At 51.5% G+C, this 19,581-nt stretch overlaps 1 protein-coding gene across 1 annotated transcript in view; it reads left to right on the forward strand.

The window, feature by feature from the left end:
* The first annotated feature begins 4,368 nt into the window (after positions 1–4,368).
* The window catches only part of igsf3 (immunoglobulin superfamily, member 3), a 73,257-nt gene continuing 58,044 nt past the window's right edge, over positions 4,369–19,581 (forward strand). The window contains exons 1-2 of the mRNA XM_035522888.1: positions 4,369–5,402; positions 18,949–19,329. Coding sequence (XP_035378781.1) covers positions 5,363–5,402; positions 18,949–19,329 — 421 coding nt within the window. The 5' untranslated portion in view covers positions 4,369–5,362. The remainder of the gene's footprint in view (positions 5,403–18,948; positions 19,330–19,581) is intronic.

Consider the following 19,581-nt stretch of genomic DNA (forward strand, 5'->3'; position numbering starts at 1 on the left):
GAAAATGTGGAGATCTGCAGTCACCCCTCCACCCATCCACACCCCCACCCTGGGCTAATGACATGTTAAATCAACTTCCTTCAGCCCCAAGCAGGGTTTGTCGGAGTTGCCCTCTGGGGGTAAACTGTGCTGCCCTCAGGACCAGCTGGGCCAGAGACAGACCGGGCTTTACAGCTCCAGCCAATCAGCTTTCATGTCTTTAATCTCTCCAAAAAAAACTTTTATGCAATATTTTATTTGTATCTGTATTGCACTGTAAAGTCAATCACCAAGAGAAAAATAACCCAACACTTATCACATCGCTTTTCAGTTGCTATGGCAACTGCAGAGGCTGTGTGCACATCAGCCAAACCCAGCTGCTTTGGTGTGGAATAACCTTTGACCTGTGGCAGGTCATTTAGGGTGAGAAAGTGAAAGTCCTGCCCTGACCTTGGACCCTGCCGCACAACCCCAGCTGTGTGACCCCAAACGGCGGCAGGTCCTGAGTCTGTTACCCTGCTGGACACATCAAGTCTCAGAGTGCCACAGATCTGACTCACTTGCGGAGAACATCTCTAGAACGTCCTCCTCCAAACTGCCTGTTACTGTCATCTCTGCTGCTGTGGTCTCATTTGTGGTTCTAAAATAGAGAGATCGAGTCCCTTCATTTGTCGTCTCTCCGCTCTTGTGTTATTTAAGAGAGGGAACATAACCTACACATTCTCCCTGCCCTGGCTGCTCCACTTACACACTCTCGTGTTTGTTCTAGAGTGCAAGCTGCCCAGATGCATAGGGTATATTTACTGTCTGCAACTCTGAAGCCACACTTGATATCAACATCTTGATCTGCAGTTTTGGTTCATCTGTATCCTGATGTGTCCCTCAGCTTCTCTTGTGTGGAGACACGTCCCCTTCGGTTCTCTCTCGCCCCGAGCTGGTTCTCCAGGAAGAACGACCTCGCCACTCATGCTAGTCTAATTTTAGCAGTTTGGGACCACCAAGTGCTTCTGAATTTTTGCAAAATTGTTCCCACATTCCCATCACATTTAATTTCATGCTTAGGCCCTGAGTACAGAACATAAAAGACCAATAACACAAGTAATATTTTATTCCGACTACCTGTTCTAAGTAGCAGTCTGTCTTGGATGAGTTCCTTTGTTGAAAGCTTTTTTTCTCCAGACATCGTGAGTTATTCAGAGAAGCTCCGACACCTGATCGTGCGGTGAAATATTAAGGTCATTTTCATTCTTCCTCTCTCCTTCACTGCCTACGAATAACCACCGTGTTTTTTGCGCATCCATGGTTTCCACTAATCACGTTTGTGACACCACTGGGGTACTTGGTTCTGGTTTATAGTGGGAGAGACACAAGCCCTCTTCCTGGCGGGCGTCTTCTCTGTGCCCTCGCCGGCAGAGCAATGTGATGGTTTACTACAGGATTCAAATTCAATTAAAATGTATTTGTATAGCACTTTTTACAACATATGTTTTCACAAAGCAGCTTTACAGAAATCGTATACACAGAGAGTTCAAAGTCCCCTAAAAACAAGACAAGGTGACAGTAGAGAGGACCAACCACCCGAGAGGAACCGCGGCTCAGAACGAGAACACACACTCCTCTGGTCGACGCCCGAGGACAAACCGAGAGCAGAAGGAAGGAATAACGGTGCTTTTGCTTTTAAATTTAACTTGCCGTCAACCTCTAACGGTGAGGACCAGTCGGTTGCACTAGTTGGCAGCCGCACTGAATGCCATCTAAACACAATTTAGCAGGACAGCGGACAGATGATTCAAAAAAGTCTTCATGACACTCAGAACTGTCTTTGATCTCATCAGTACAGCCAGGAGGGCCACGCAGGTCAGGCAGGTCTGATCAAGGAGACAGTCAGTCTGGTTTGATCGAGGAGACAGTCAGTCTGTTCTCATTCAGGGTGCATCTGCATCAGAAAAGAAGGGGGGGTTACAGAACTCAGCAGAGAAAAAACCCAGACTTGGTGAGTTGAGTAGGATTAACAGATTAACAGAGCAGAGATTCCAGCCCAACCTGCTCTCACAGAACAGCTGAAGGCAGAAGGCTCCCTGAGATACCAACACCCTACACTACACCACCAACACAGGCGTGAGGCTCCCTGAGACACCAACACCCTACACTACACCACCAAAACAGGCGTGAGGCTCCCTGAGACACCAACACCCTACACTACACCACCAACACAGGCGTGAGGCTTCCTGAGACACCAACACAGGTGAGAGGCTCCCTGAGACACCAACACCGGCGTGAGGCTCCCTGAGACACCAACATCGGCGTGAGGCTCCCTGAGACACCAACACTGGCGTGAGGCTCCCTGAGACACCAACACAGGCGAGAGGCTCCCTGAGACACCAACACAGGCGAGAGGCTCCCTGAGACACCAACACCGGCGTGAGGCTCCCTGAGACACCAACACAGGCGTGAGGCTCCCTGAGACACCAACACCAGCGTGAGGCTCCCTGAGACACCAACACAGGCGAGAGGCTCCCTGAGACACCAACACAGGCGAGAGGCTCCCTGAGACACCAACACCAGCGTGAGGCTCCCTGAGACACCAACACAGGCGTGAGGCTCCCTGAGACACCAACACCAGCGTGAGGCTCCCTGAGACACCAACACACGCGTGAGGCTCCCTGAGACACCAACACAGGCGAGAGGCTCCCTGAGACACCAACACAGGCGAGAGGCTCCCTGAGACACCAACACCAGTGTGAGGCTCCCTGAGACATCAACACAGGCGAGAGGCTGCCTGAGACACCAACACAGGCGAGAGGCTCCCTGAGACACCAACACCCTACACTACACCATCAACACAGGCGTGTGAACGAGTGAAGACATTGGGATGACTGCACCTGTGTCTTTGTTTATCTTAATTCTCTGTGTGTGTGTGTGTGTGTACATGGAGACTCTCAACTCACATTTCTAACCCCATATCCTTAATCATTTCTCCTGACGTGGCCCAGAGACACTGCAAAAGGAGGTGATAAATGACTTATTTACCTCTTGAAGATGCTGCAAAAATATGCAAACTTCAGATGAAATGTGCAAAACCAATCAGTGTCCCTAACGCCCCAGCAGTGTGTGAAGTGTTCTCGGAATTTTAAAGAAAGTGACCTGACTATGAGAGGAAGTCCTCTGTGTTCATTAAATGGCTTGAAACAAAGAAAGATTTCAATCTGCAAATCGCAAGAGTGGGATTTGGGGAATTCTTTGGGAATATGAAGGAAAATGAATGCATTTTTTTAAGGAAAGCATTCATCTTTTCTCCAGTATCAAATCCACATTAAAATGTGTTTTTATTCTTCTAGACGATACGTACAACCCAGTACATTTGCCATTATATGATGCAGGGCACGAGAAGGACATCACCAGTGTGTGTTCACTGCGGTGCTTCAGAGACCAGTCTGTCCTCTGGAGAGGTTATAGTGGGATACTGGTTCTTAGCACTGGGGTCTAATAAGACTAAAAAGCTGTAAGTTCACTGATCTCAGTTCAGTTTGTTTTCTCCGTCATCTTCTCACATGTCCATATCGCCTGTGTTCAGTAATCACCCTGTACTATAGCATGGAGGAGGTCATCAGATGTGTCCTCGGACAGGGATTTGGGGAACGTTACTGGTGCGTATCTTTTGGAGCGCTGCAGTCAGTCCTGGGAGAAGCCCTCACACGACGGCTGTGTGGAAGAGTCACCCCCGTGTAACCAACACCGGGTACCATCTCACTCTCTTACCGTGTTTCTTTATTCAGGAAACGTGGGAGGTTAAAGAGGAACAGAGATGATGAGGAGATTCTAAAGCTTGCAGCTCAACCTCTCTGCACCACCATGTGACCATTCAGACACCCCACATGCACCAGTCAGGCAGTTCTGAGGTGTAGTAACAGAGATGTGAACCCTGTCTGCTTTCACTGTGATCTTCTGTGATCTGCTTTCAACGTCCTCCGACACTAAACCTGCCTAATGGGTGGCCGTTAGCAGCGTGAATCTGTGACTTAAAATTCTTTATCTTGAATATTAAAAGATGGGTTGGTATGAATATTAAATACTGATAAGAGCACGACATATTCCTTGCTGAGAATGAGCAAAAATATCTCACGAATAAAGCACATGCAGATTAATATGTTGCCGATCTTTTGATAATTTTGTTTTGCAGTTCCAGATTGACTGAGTGCGCTCTGACTGTAACAGAGGCAAGTCTCACAAAGTGATGCGTTACCTTCCGCTTAACGTCGTGGGGCGTAATGTAGCGTTTTTACTCCTGTACGTTTGCCTGGAGCCCACGGACGTGCCGTTTTGCGCAGCTAGAGGGCAGGACGAGCGGAAAAGCCTTATTTGGAGAGCAGCGGGTGTAAGCCAGCGAGCGCCGCCCTAGAGGCAGACAGCCTGGGCCTGGAGGAATGAGCAATGTCCTACCCTGCCTGTAGGGTCGGAGGAGCTGGACATTCAGGCTTATAAGGGACAACTAGTCGAGCTGGTGATCACAAGCAGAAGCCGCGTATTTGATTCGCGGCTGATCGGGGTTGGTGTTTGTGGAGTCCCCAGTTCGCCTACACCGGACCGCTGCACGGTTCTTTGAACGGTTGTTGAGCACAAATCTGACCGGAGGTTTTTGGTCAACTGGAGCACCGTGACCCTCCCCCGCGCGAGTCGACGGCGCTCGTGCGAACGTCCCGATGACCGTACCAGGAACACCACGGCGTTCGGAGCCCTCCGCGTGAACACACGGCTGTCTCGCTTCGTGCGCTCGCACCGCGGCGTGATGCGTTTGACGTTGGCGAGTTGAGCGAGGCACGAAAGTGGAAATGGGCAGTCGCAGCGGCGCTTCTTTTGTGCGCGTGTCTCGCCCCTGACAATAGCGCGAGGACTGCTGCTGCCGAAGGTGCTATCTCACGAGGAGCGTCGCCGTGCACGCTCTGCGCAGACTGCCGGGTCCGTGCACCGAATCGTAGCGTTCGGTTGCAGACGAGCGCGATCGAGGACGCGCTGAATATCCCGTTACCGAAGGAGCCACGCGTGGGGGACGCGTTCTTACGCTTCCATAAATCGGCGTTCGTTTCTTCTCGTGCGTGGGCTGCACGCACACCGACGCGTATTAGGTAAGCTGTGGAACGGATAAACCGGAGGTCTCCCCACCGACGGCCACGCAGGAGGATCTCGGACACGCACCTGGCGTTCAGACACCTCACCGAATAAGGATTCAAACGCGGATCTTTCTGTGTTCCCGGGAACGCCGCCCGGAGGAATACTCGCGCAGATCTGCATCACAGCCTGAACACCGGAGCCGTAGCGCGTGCGTGCATACGGACGTTTCGTTCCTCTCAGTCCGGAGCAAAGCCGCGTGCGAGCCGTGAACGCGATGGATGTCCGATGGCTGATGGTAGCCTGCGCTGTGTGGGGTAAGTCTCCGTGCGCTCGTCACCCTCGCGACCTAAACGGACTTGTTGCTGAGATTGCAGTGCTAGGATGCCGTCCTCGTGCGTGTGGGGTAATCTGGGCTCGCGTCGGGGTGTAGGACTGTCTTGTGCTTCACTTTAAAAGCTGTTTTGTTAGTTGGAGTGACGGACGTTTGTTCCTGGGCTTCATTCCTGCAACGCCCGACTCGTTAAACCGGTGTTGAGTAGAGACTAATAGATTGAGTTGAGATTAATAGAAAAGTTATCGGACTGAAGGTTTACATTAAATTACCCACAGCGGATGTTTAAGATCATACCATCTATCTGAAATGTCAGTGTGACACATTTAGCGATGGTCTTTAATGAATTAGACTAATACCCTCTGACTGCAACCATAACAGTAGATATGGCTGATGGGATTACGCAGCCAAACGAGAGGGTTTACACGGACGCGGGTCAGGCTAGTGTTGCGAGGTGTCGGGTGTCTAATCTTCATTTTTTTTCTTTTAATTCAAACAAACCAGCGGGCTGTTCTTGGTCAGGACCTCAGGTCGGGCTCGGCTGGGTTACTGTACCCTGGAGAAGGTCTCTGTTCAAGGTTTTTACAGGAAATAAATCAAATTAACATGAACTGCGATGACTTGACGTTCGGACGATGGCCTGTTAAGTATTGCCTCCCCCTTACAGTTATTCGTTTGGCCTTCCGTTTTTGCTGTGTCTTGGCTCAGACTCCTGGAAAGCATTAGAGCTTGTGTGTGGTGATGTGCATTAGTTCAAGGTTGAGAGGTCAGGTCAGCGAAGTCTTCTTGTCCCTAGAGGTCAGCTGTTAACACTCACACCTGGACTCTGACGTACCTGAATGCCGCGGGCGTCGTTACGGGCGTCTGGGGCGGTGTGGCGTTGGCACACAGACTGAGGTTAGTCACACAGACAGTTAGTCACAGAAAGCAGCCGTGTGTGTGTGTGTGTGTGTGTGTGTGTGTGTGAGAAGCTTTGTTTGTGACTGAGCCTGATTAGAGCAGTTTGTTTGTGTGCGCGTGAGTGCGCGTGCGTGCATGTGTTTGTGTGTATGTGCAGCCTTTGTTATTAAACTAGGTTAACGTAACCTTGAGCTAAATGCCTTTTATTTTAAGATTTACCCCCCTCGCCCCACCAAATCTCACCCATCAAAATAGATAAAGATGTTAAAGATAAAATACCAAGAAAGTTGGTTATGATGGTAAACTTTCTTGGAAATGCTTGGAAAACACACACACACTTGTACGCAAATTTTTGACACCACTTATATTATCATTTGAATATCCTTCTGCCTCTCCCACAGACTCTGATCCTCACCCACCCCTTATGACACACACACACACACACACACACACACCCCTTCTCACACTCTCATTCAAATATATTCCCTGCATCTAAACAAACAACAGATGGCCCTCCGTTGCTGGACAGGAGACATGTTGGTTGTGTAGGAAGGGAGCGGTTGCTGTGTGTTTGGATCCTGGGTCCACCATTGGACACGCCAGGACGCTCCATCACTCTGGACACGCTTCAGCCCGCCGGGATGCGTTTTCACAGGAAAAGACCTGCATGGACCACTGTGGTCTTATACAATTGTTGGGTTTAAAGAGTACACAGAAAATATTCCACATATCTCGGGGAGTTTAATAAAAAATGTTTGCTAAATTATATTAGACAAATGTGGGTATGATGTCATTGCTGCTGGAGGCGAGAACGTGACAGCGTAGCAGTAACGGCCACTGACATGGCGAAAATGTGTCCACAAGGTCAGCAGCTACGAACTCTGACATGGCAGAAACTGCATCATAAAATGTTTTCTCCAACTGGCTGGCCACGCCCCGTGACCTGGCCACGCCCCGTGACCTGGCCACGCCCCGTGACCTGGCCACGCCCCGTGACCTGGCCACGCCCCTTGACCTGGCCACGCCCTTACTGTTTGCTGGGAGTGTGCAGTGAGGTACTAGGCTGTAGAGTGCATGTTGAGAGAGAGAGAGAGAGAGAGAGAGAGAGAGAGGGAGGAGGAGGAGGAGGAGGAAGAAGGGGGGGCGGTTGTTTTTGTTTTTTTAGACCTGGTGTGACTTTCCTAGATGGCAAAAAAAAAAATCTGCTTTTTCATCCTTTGAAAGCTTGTCCTCCTTCTACTCCTCTCTCCCTCTGTCTCTTTATCCCTCCCTCCCCCTCCCTCCCTCCCTCTCTCTCTCTCTCTCTCTCTCTCTCTCTCTCTCTCTCTCTCTCTCCATCTGTGTTATTCTCTAAATCTGCTCACAAAAGCAGAGGTCATAACCACTTCTTCACTTCTGCACGTTTAGCAGACCTGCACACCGGTACAGGTCAGCTATGAAAGTGTTTTTTCTTTATCGTTAGTGGGTTGTTTTTGGGTTTTTTTTCTTTTGCAAAATGGCAAAACCCACAGAAGGTTTTTCTTTGCAAAGAAACGAACTGTTAAATGTCACAGTTGTGCGTCCATTCAGACGTTGGTTTTAGGAGCATGAAGGCCAGAAAGAAAATGTTGGTTTGACCAGCAGCAGGAGAGCATACTATTCCCAAAACCCACAGGGGGGTTAACGTCTCTGTATCGAGGGTTTGTTAGCAGTGGACGGCCTTGGTGAGGCTGTGTGGAGCTCTCAGACACAACGTCTCCTCCCTGCATGCTGCGTTTAACCGACCCAAACACAGTGGGCTTTGTGTGTTAATGTCTTAGCATATTAACACTACAACACAACACACGTCTGTGGGGTTTGAGACCACTGTTCTCACGGCGTGTGCCGCCCCGGCCTGGGAATTCGCAGAGCAGCTGGGTCCGAGGCTGGTGCCGTGTGACGTAGCCTCACACGCTCCAGACGCGCATACGCGAGCGCCCCTCCTTTTCTGTGAGGGGGAAGGAGTTCTCATCTCTGAGCGCACCACCCCATAAGGCGGAGGGCGGTTAGGACTCGCCCATCGTCACCATGGCGACCCGGTACCACCACGGTGCGGTGCTGAATGTTAACCGTCATTCACAGGCCAGAGAACGTGGTGCTAATGGAGAAAACAAGAATGTGTGTGTGTGTGTGTGTGTGTGTGTGTGTGTGTGTGTGTGTGTGTACGTTTGCACTGAGCCCTGAGAGTAATCAGTCCAGCTGTCCCCTGGACATCTTTGACATTCTGAGAGAGTAACCCCTACAGGACATGTGTTTATTCACTCATGCCACAGACTCCGCCCTCCTGGATGTTAGCACATCTGTGATTGGTCCGTTTGTCTCCAGACTGGTTCTTCTTTACGCCAGTATCGTTACCAACGCTCTCGTGTGCTATAGGAATGGTACCACAGCTGTGATTAGGACTAAATGTTGGGGGAGTTGTAGTGTGGAACCTTCCTGTTCCTGAACCTTCCTGTTGTGTTGATGGTATTTGTAGAGTTCTCTCATGTTGTGTTGCCTGACCTCTTTCCCTGTTCCCACGTTCTCAGGTGTTCTAGTTGTTTCCGTGTTGTTTGACCTTTTCTTTTGGTTTATGATTGTAGATCCTAGATTATCCCTTGGCTACATCAGTCTGTTTGCTCTCTGAGGCCTGATAATGATTTGGACTTTGATTCTTGGAAACTCCTAAATAAAAGTACCCCATTCTTATGTCCTATAAAATAAAAGGCAGCCAGGCCGGTGTCTAAGACGCTGACATGTTCCTAGCTGGTCACTGGTTGCTGGAGATGTGATGTTCGATGGTGTTGATGGCTGTGGACTCCGCTCTCCTATTGCTGTTTCTCGGTTCAACGTGAAAAACAAGTGTGAGTAATCAACTCTGTGCTAATCTGGGGTTGGTGGGCTGGCACTAATCAGATTATCTTCTGACTGCGGGAAAAAATGACCTGATTTGGTTCAGAAATATGGGTCAGGATGGGTGTGTGTATCAGTAGAATCAGTGTTTGTGTAACAAATCTCTCTGCCTTAATGGAACAGCTGTTCTTCAGATGTGGTTAGGATGGCACCAGATCTAGTCCACAATCCTATTGTTTAAACTGGCCTGTTAGCCTTCCTGCTGGTTTGAGGTGGGACTAAACTGGTCTCCCCACCTGTCCCCCTGGGGTTTGATGGACATTTTCACTTTCCATCTTGAAGGCATCCATCTGTAAATGTCAAAGTCTCTGTGTGTTTGAGAAGTTGCAGCGTGGTTTCTTGGCGGTGACCTGATTGTCTCTCAGTTGTGTTTTATACATGGTGCTTCATCTTGACATGCCAGAGGCTGTTTGTGTTCATGTGTGTGTTTATTTAGGGAGGGGATCTTGAGTGTGCTGTTTCTTTGGTGTGTGTCTACACTTGTTGACTGCTCGCTCTGTGTGATTTGCATGCAGAGACTCAGATAACGAGGTGTGTGTGTGTGTGTGTGTGTGTGTGTGTGTGTGTGTGTGTGTGTGTGTGTGGGGTGGTAAACAGCAGCTCTGCAGTCTACAGTGATGCCTCTTCCTGCCGTTGTCAGACCCAGCAAGCAGAGTCTTCCTCTGAGAGTCTTTAGTAATGGAGTCTTTAGTAATGGAGCCTAATTTATTACTTTTTTTTTTAGAATGTGCGTTTATGGTAGGACAGACAACAGGCAAACACCTGTCATATTTAACCACGACACACACACACACACACACACATACCAGACCCACATACCCTTGCACAGATATTTCTCTCCACCCTTACAGAGACCTTGAAGCACGTCGGTCATTTAGCAGATGTTAGTTTAAACGGTTTGTTCCACACATCACAGTCGGCTACACCTGCGCACGTCCCACCATCCGTCTACACCCCTGCCCCTGATCAGATGGCCTGAACAGGAGCATGTGAAAAGATGGGAGAGGGACAGAGAGAGGGAGAGAGAGAGATGGAGAGAGAGAGATGGACAGATCACCCATTTTCCTCTAATTTAACTCCCCACAGCAGTATACAGAAGCCAAAGTCAGAGAGACTTCATTCATGTCTAATCAGTCTCAGTCCAGTCTGAGGCCATCTAAACCTTCCCAGAAGCCTCTGCAGTCCATGGTCACTTGTAATTACCCAGTTTGTGTTGGCGGAACAAAACTACAAAACTTCTCTCAGGAATTGTTTGTGTGTGTATTGAAGAAAGACGGGCAGGAGTGTTTGTTCATGGCTATGTGGGTTGAGTGCGTGCGTTTGGGTGGTGGTCCAGACATCAGGCATGTTTGTGGGTATATGTTTGGTGACACGTGTGTGTTGTGCCCTCAGGTTGCTACTGCTGCAGTGATGCTTACAGCTTTATCTCCAGGTTCCACACTTCTGCCAAAAACCACTTGACCTGCATTTCAGTTTTAATCTGTGACGTGTGCAGGCCCACGTGAGAACTCGCAGGCCTGTGCATTCCTGCTGGTTTTTCGCTTGCAAATATTAATTTTGGCAATGAAATGTTTTTTTGTTTTTTTTTCAAGTTTGATTGTGTAATCAAAATTCAGATGGTTTGTTGACAGCTAGCGTGCACAGGAGGGACGTGTGTGAGGGGAAGTTGGCAGGACCCTGATGGGGAAGAGAGAGGATGTGAGATTGCGGGGGAGGGGAGACCGGACCAGACAGCGAGGGTCACGAAGGTCCCGAGGGTCACGAGGCTCAGCGTCGGGGCCGAAATATCTGAGTATGTTGGTTGTTGATGGATGAAGTCATAAAGAGGTTACACCAGGGAATTATTCATGAGGAGAACGAGAGAATGGAGGGATGGATGACACAGAGCCCACACACACGTGTGGCAGCCCAGACTTATCAGCCAGTGGTGCTAACATGTTCCTGGCGTGTCTGTAATGCGTCTCCGTGACCTCGGGCGCAGGGAGGCGGGGCTAGACCAGGGCTGGATGACTGCAGGCGTTGATTCGCTGCCTTGGCGTGCGGGAGGTGTGTGCTCGTGCTGCGGGTTCCGCTGCCAGCCCGAAACGGACGTTTTGGCCCTTTCCACAAAGACTTCCTTACCTGATCCCGGTGTGTCGGTGTCGGTGAGCGGAACGCAGAAGTTGGCATCAATCTGGAGCAGAACGAACCGGTAAATGAACCAGCGGGATCGATAACGCCAGCATCCGTGGTTCCGACGTGTGGTGTGTGTTGGTACGCCTCTGCCTGCCTCCACCGGGGGGTTGGTGGTACGCACAGTGCCCAGTCTGACCTGATGTGGTAAAACAGAGTATGTCAGAGGAATGGACTTATGAGTTATTAATGTAGAGTGTGTGTATGCTGCTTGTGAATCTGAACTCCCCATTGTTAACACACCCAGAACACCCCCCCCCCACACACACACACACACTCACACACACTGTGGCTGGTTGTGCGTAGGTTGTGATGTCAGATGTCTGCCATTCTGACAAGCCCTCCACCATTCTGTGTGCGAGTGTGTGTGTGGGATCACAGATGATGCTTTTAGTCTCCTGTCTGTTCTCTATTTACCTCAAGCTGCTTCTGTTTTGTTCATCACTGTTGCTTGTTGTCTTCCATATCTAATAGTGTCCCGCGCACTGGGCCAGCCGTGGGCCTCAAAAGGTCTACAACATTTGTGCAGCACAGGCCTCACACACAGGCCTGTATGTGTGTGTGTGGGTGAGTGTGTGTGTGAGAGGGTGTGTGTGGATCTCACCACTAATGCCCTGCTGCTGCCATTAGCATCAGAAGTGCTTCCTGGCTCCTCGCTGGCATTCGGAAACGCGACGCTCTTTCCGAGGCAGACGCTAATGCAGCCTGCGCTCCTGATTAGCGTCGGCCGCCGTTCCGAGTGCTCTGGAAGGGCAGTGACATCACCCTGCTTCTCGTGCACACTCGCGTGTGTAAACATGGGCGCGGCCTGGCCAGCTGACTGGTGGTGGGGTTTGTAGGGCTGCCTGGCCGTTTGGGTCTCAGAAGGAAGTGTGACACACTGGGGTGGGTGTGTGCGTGTGTGTTTGTAGGACGTTTGGGTCTCAGGAGTGAGTCTGACATGTTGGTGTGTGCAGGGTTAATTTGTTTATACTCTGGTTGCGCATTTGTTACAATTTTTATTGAAAATGTTCTATTTCAAGAGGGTCCTAACAAGGATAGCATATATACACATATGAGGACAGTGTTCACACACACACACGAGCACAGTGCAAACGCACACGTGCGGACAGTTAATTAATGAGGGCAATTCATTAACAAGGACATTGCACAGACACAACATGAACAATCAAAAACTCTTCATTAAAATATCGACAGTTCAGAGTGATGGGTTACACAGGACTGACATCCCCCATAAGAAAATGAACACACTAGTTTAGTTTTCTCCAGTTTTGTGGCTCACAGCTGTTTTTCTCACGCTGATGGCTGGTTGACCCTGTCCAGGGCGATGTCGCGGTCGGTCTGGGTGGTCCAACTGGTCACCTGACATTCCGGGGTTCAGGCGTGAGCAGTTTGGCCTGAGCTTTGTGTGTCTGGTTGTGTGCGTCTCCGGTGTGAGAGTTCCAGAGAGGGCTGCACGCTCGCGCTGGAGCTTGACGGGAGCTTGGTGGGCTGCTGCACCGAGTGCCACGGTGCGAGTGTGTTGTGCTCCTCTCTGTAGTCACTGTAATCGCCTTTAAGATGGAGGAGGAGGAGGAGCGTGAAGGAGAACGGCGCTCATGATGAAGTCAAACAGGGAAGGAGGCCATGATGGATGGGTCGGGCGGAGCCGCCTAGACGGGTCTTTGTCTGGACTGTAAGAGTGGCACCATGCTGAAGGTGGGTGTCTCCACAGAACTCAGCTGTGGAGGGCTGACGAAGAGAAGAGTGTGTGAGAGGAGATGGCTGACCTCTGACCTCTAACTTGTGGTCAGGAGGGTGAGGGGCTTTTAACCGCCTCTGACTCCGAGCACGTTTAGCATTTAGCGATGCCGTTTTTAACGATGCTGTAGTTAACGATGCCTTTGTTAACGATGTTGTTGTTAACGATGACGGTTTTGCGTGCGCTTCCACCACATCAATACCAAAAGTATGTGGAGCTCTTAGAGTAAAATTCTCTGTTAAGCTTGGTCTCACCTGGTCTCGTCTGGTCTCGCCTGGTCTTGTCTCTTCTTGTCTCGCCTGGTCTCGTCTCGTTTCATTCTCGTTGACAGTGCTGCTACCACTGTTGTCTCTTATGTAACAGCAGTGCTGTGATCCACTGGCACGCATCCTCACATCCCCATCTCTGGGTAGAGAGACAGATAGAGGGAGAGAGAGGGAGGGAGAGAGAGAGAGAGGGAGGGAGAGAGAGAATCTCTCGGTTGCCGGTTCAGAGCGCCGCAGTCTCGTTGGCGAGCGCTGGAAGAGCCGGCCATGATGCATGAGTCTCTTATTAGCACCCCCCCCCCCCCCACACACACACACACACACACACACACTTGCTTACTGTCAGACCTGCCCTTCACCCGCCTCTCAGAGCAAGACGAACGCCCAGAGGATGGATGGGGAAATGTGTAGCCAAAGACAACCCACAATGCACTGGGGCAGGATGAAAGAGGAAGGAGTGTTTCTAAGCAGACTGCACTCCTTTTTTTATGCGTTTTAAATGCTCTCGTTGCGTTTAATTCAGACGATCACAGGAACGTCTGAAAGGGACGGAAGACGTGATGGCGTGAGCTCTCACAACTCCAAACCCTGGAACATTAACCAGATGTTGTAGCTCCACACAAACTCCATCTGACCTTGTGAAAGGGTTCAGGCACAGGGGGCAGGGGTAAAACTGAACCGTGTCAGGTTTGTGTGCACTCAGGGGTACTACCCACAATCCTTTTGGCTTCCTGGGAGACATTCTTATCTGGAGAGCCTTACATATTTACACACAGTGCCTGGGAAACGACCCCATGACCTTGGGGACAGAACTATGCACTTCCTGCTGCATAGTGACCTGAGGAAGAGGAGCAAAAGCCTTCATCCCTTCAGCTTCCCCAGTTAATCCAGCCGCCCGTCTGACCAGCCAATCTTCTGGTTCTGGGCGGGGCCACAGAGATTGTGTTGTGTGGGTCATTCTGGCCTTCAGACTTCACTCTACTCTACTCTACACGATTTCATCATCGTGGCCAGGGCCTCTCTCATTACTACACGCACATTTCTGCAGACCTCATTATCTTCTGTCTTATACCCCCCCACAGACATGGATACTTACTGTGTTCTACATATAGTGTCCTCAGTCTACCTCTGTGTACACTCACACACACTCACACACTAATTTCCTCTGTCCCTCTGGGCTCGGGTCCTTTCTCATTAATCATTTCCAGTAAGCTCTGCTCTGGTCTTGCATGACTCTGTGTGTCCGTGTGTGTGTCCGTGTGTGTGTCCGTGTGTGTGTCCGTGTGTGTGTGTGTCCGTGTGTGTGTGTCCGTGTGTGTGTGTCCGTGTGTGTATAAGTGGTGTCTAGGCTGAGGTTGTTCCACTGTACCGTTGCCATGGTGAAGGTCCTGCTCTTTGAAGGCCAAGAGGCATCAGGGTTCTGCTCACCTACGCACCTAAACACATATACACGCACACACATGCCTATATACACACTGCACACACACACACACGCGCACACACACCTATATACACTCCTACACACCACACACACACGCCTATATACACTCCTACACACACACGCGCGTGCCTATATACACTCCTACACACACTCACACTTCTACACGCACGCGCGCCTGTATACACTCCTACATACCACACGCACACACATGCCTATATACACTACTACACACCACACACACACACACCCGCGCACACACACACATACCTATATACACTCCTACACAGCACACACACGCACGCCTATATGCACTCCTACACGGCACACACACGCACGCCTATATGCACTCCTACACGGCACACACACGCACGCCTATATGCACTCCTACACGGCACACACACGCACGCCTATATGCACGCCTACACGGCACACACACGCACGCCTATATGCACGCCTACACGGCACACACACGCACGCCTATATGCACGCCTACACGGCACACACACGCACGCCTATATGCACGCCTACACGGCACACACACGCACGCCTATATGCACTCCTACACGGCGCACACACACGCACGCCTATATGCACTCCTACACGGCGCACACACACGCACGCCTATATGCACTCCTACACGGCACACACACGCACGCCTATATGCACGCCTACACGGCACACACACGCACGCCTATATGCACGCCTACACGGCACACACACGCACGCCTATATGCACTCCTACACGGCACACACACGCACGCCTATATGCACTCCTACACGGCGCACACACACGCACGCCTATATGCACTCCTACACGGCGCACACACACGCACGCCTATATGCACTCCTACACGGCGCACACACACGCACGCCCATATGCACTCCTACACGGCGCACACACACGCACGCCCATATGCACTCCTACACGGCGCACACACACGCACGCCTATATGCACTCCTACACGGCGCACACACACGCACGCCTATATGCACGCCTACACGGCACACGCACGCACGCCTGTGTACACTCCTACACGCACGCACGCCTGTGTACACTCCTACACGCACGCACGCCTGTGTACACTCCTACACGCGCGCGCCTGTGTACACTCCTACACGCACGCACGCCTGTGTACACTCCTACACGCACGCACGCCTGTGTACACTCCTACACGCACGCACGCCTGTGTACACTCCTACACGCACGCACGCCTGTGTACACTCCTACACGCACGCACGCCTGTGTACACTCCTACACGCACGCACGCCTGTGTACACTCCTACACGCACGCACGCTTATATACACCCCTACACGCACGCACGCACGGATGCCTATATACACCCCTACACGCACGCGCGCACGGATGCCTATATACACCCCTACACGCACGCGCGCACGGATGCCTATATACACCCCTACACGCACGCGCGCCTATATACGCGCCTACGCACGCACGCGCGCCTATATACGCTCCTACGCACACGCACGCGCGCCTGCGTACGCTCCTACGCACACGCACGCGCGTCTGTGTACACTCCTGCACGTCACACACACATGTGATGTTGGTTAGAAGCAGAGCTTGTGAACTAACACACAAACGTGTCTAACATAGATATGTTTCATTCCCCCACCCCCTCGGCTCACGCAGCCCAGTCCCTTCACTGGCTAAAGCATCTCATAATTGGCCAGCTTTAGTCCAACCGTAACCTTTTATTGTGTGTGTGTTTGTGTTTGTTGGAAATACTACAGGTCTGGTGGAGATACACAGAAGTGATTGCTCCTAATTGTTCCACTGGGTTCGTCTGGGTGTTGATGGCTCTCTGCCAGTTTGTCCTGCGTCTTTTTGGCTGTCACAACCCAATCGTTGTGAAGGTGTGTGTGTGTGTGTCTGTCTCTAGTTGCTCTCCTGGGTCCAGCCGTACGTGCCTGTCTGTTATAAAGCTCAGAGAGCCAATTGCAGCCTGAGCAGCCCTGCATCTGTTGGGGAGATGCAGTGTCTCACACCCTGGTTTTGTCCGGTCCCGCCCAGCCCAGCCCAGTCCAGAGCTTTCTGCTGACCAAGGACTGAAGTGCACTCTTGAACCGCTCTGCCCCCCCCCCCCCCCCCCTCTCTCTCTCTCTCTCTCTCTCTCTCTCTCTCTCTCTGCTGCATTAGGAGCCTTCTGTGTCTGTAATGGTTTCAGTGTTTGAGAAGTGGCCACTTTCTGCTTTAGGGTGGGATAATAGGTTGTGGATCATGGCACTGGCTGTTGAGTGGTAGTTCCAGGGCGGGGCCAGGTGGGGGAAGGGCGGGGCCAGGCGGGGGAAGGGCGGGGTCATTGAAACTCCAGTGGGAGCTGGCAGGCGTGCCGCTTTTTCATGGATGTGTGCAGGTGCTGGCTGTGTCCCAAACGAGACGTGACTCAGACTCCAGTGAAACGTGAGCTCTGTCTCTCGGTCTGAGCCCGGGGGACAGGTGCAGTCTCCCAGAAACTCACTCACACACACACACACACACACGCACATGTGCGATTTACATCATACACAGGAAGTCACCTTCCACAGTTGTGATCATCCCTTCCATTGCAATGCACTGTGGGCAGAAAGATGGTATTGAATGGGGCGGGTTAACATGGGACCTGTACTGAAGGGGGCGGGGCTTGATGGTAAGGCTGAACCAGTTATTCTGGGCAGTCCTGGCATGACCCACATGGAGCAGCAAGGAGTATGAGACTGATCTCGCACACCATCAGCCTGTTATTTACAGCTTCTGAAATATTCGTCTTGACTGAATCAGGACTGAATCAGGACTGAATGACACAGTGTCTGGCCTGCTCAGTGAATCTCGCATTAATCAAAGTTGTAGTTTGATTAGTTAACGGACATCCTCTAATCCTGGACATCAGCGCCACTGCTCAGACACACCGCTCCATGCTGGGGTCTTCTCTCTGGGTGCGTCTCGGCCAGACGTCGGCGTTTGGGTTCGGTTGATAACTCGTCTCACCATGCGATGGTGGACACGTTTCCCAAACGAGACAGAGGCATCCAGACAGGCCAGCATGCGGAGACATGGGGAGGTGTGGGCTACCCAGGGGGGGGGTTACAGCCTCACGTCAGGGGAGCAGCAGATGACAAAGACTACAGCGCTGACACACCCACATAGAAGTGTGTAGTCGGTGTGGGGAGATTTACCAGCTGTGACGCGTGTGGCATATGACACATGTGCTGAGATACAGCCGGTGTGGTGGAGTGAGGAGAACACACAGGAACCTGCATCTTAACCTGTATCTCTGTTCATTATCCAAGCAACACCTTGTGTGTGTGCGTGCGGGAAGGCGTCCACTGTGCAATGTACATTAATACTCACACATATTTCAGAGTAATTAAATCACAGACTGATCTGTTGAGCTGTGGAGCACATTCATCTCCCCTCTGCGCATGTGCGCGCACACACACACACACACACACACACACACACGCGCACTTGCGTGCAGAGTCACGGGACCATGGCAGACGGCACTCAGCACCAGATGGGCCATCCCTTACTCCTCTTACTGATAAGACGAGGACATGTGGGGTGTTGTTCTCCGTTACTCTGCCTCCAGATGCTCACGTTTGTCATCGCTGGTCCGCCTAGGAGTTGGGCGGGTGGGGGGGGCGGAGCTAGACAGAGGTGTGGGGCGGGGCTTTGGTTCTGCTTTTATTCAGCCAAACGTGTCTCGATATCTAACAGCATCATTCCTATAGCTGAGTACTGTGCTGTGTTTCAACTGTCAAACAGCAGTTGCCGTAGCGAGAGAAGTTAATTGTGTGTGTGTGTGTGTGTGTGTGTGTGGGTAAGGTCTGGTGGCGATAGGCAGACGTTCCTGTAACAAGTGTCAGTGTTGAGACTACACAGGCCCTGTGTGCTGGGGTCACGGCCTGCCGTAGGGGTGTAGGTCCCAGACCATAAACACACACACACACAGGCGACACATCACTAAGATGAAGAGGTGAAAAGAGCTTCATCAAGAATTCTCAAACACTTCACACTTACGAGGTTGATGGGACAGGTAGAGTGAATATAACTCTCTCTCTCTCTCTCTCTCTCTCTCTCTCTCTCTCTCTCTCTCTCTCCAGTAGGCACAGCCTCCGCCCAGAGGCTGGTCTCCGTGCAGCCAGGACCCCTGGTACGGACCGAGGGCTCCCACGTGACCGTGTGGTGTAATGTGTCGGGCTACAGGGAGGGCGTGGAGCAGGATTTCGAGTGGTCCATGTACCTGCACACGGCCCCCGACCGTGAGATCCGCATTGCCAGCACGGCACAGCAGAACTACGCCTACGCCGTCTACGCGCAGCGCGTCAACAGCAAGGAGATCTACGTGGAGCGCCTGGGCCGAGACTCCGCCCTCCTGCACATCACCAAGCTGCAGGCGACCGACCAGGGCATGTTCGAGTGCTACACACCCAACACAGATGGCCAGTATCTGGGCACCTACAGCGCACGCACCAACCTCACCGGTAAGTGACCCCCACCCACCCCAGAGCCTGTCGCATGCTACGCCCAGACCGCTGCAGTGCAGACCTCGGGGCAGAGGAGGAGGCTAGCTTCAGTCCTGACACACACACACACACATACACACACACACACAGAGCTTGTTTTAGGTGTTCCTGCACAGAATCGCGTTTCCTGGTGCCTCAACAAGCCTATCAAGCTACCGTCAGGATGTGTATTTTGGCGGGATGGTGGGTAATCCAGCTAACCGTATCCTG

The sequence above is a fragment of the Electrophorus electricus genome, chromosome 25, assembly GCF_013358815.1.
Source record: "Electrophorus electricus isolate fEleEle1 chromosome 25, fEleEle1.pri, whole genome shotgun sequence".
NCBI lineage: Eukaryota > Metazoa > Chordata > Actinopteri > Gymnotiformes > Gymnotidae > Electrophorus > Electrophorus electricus.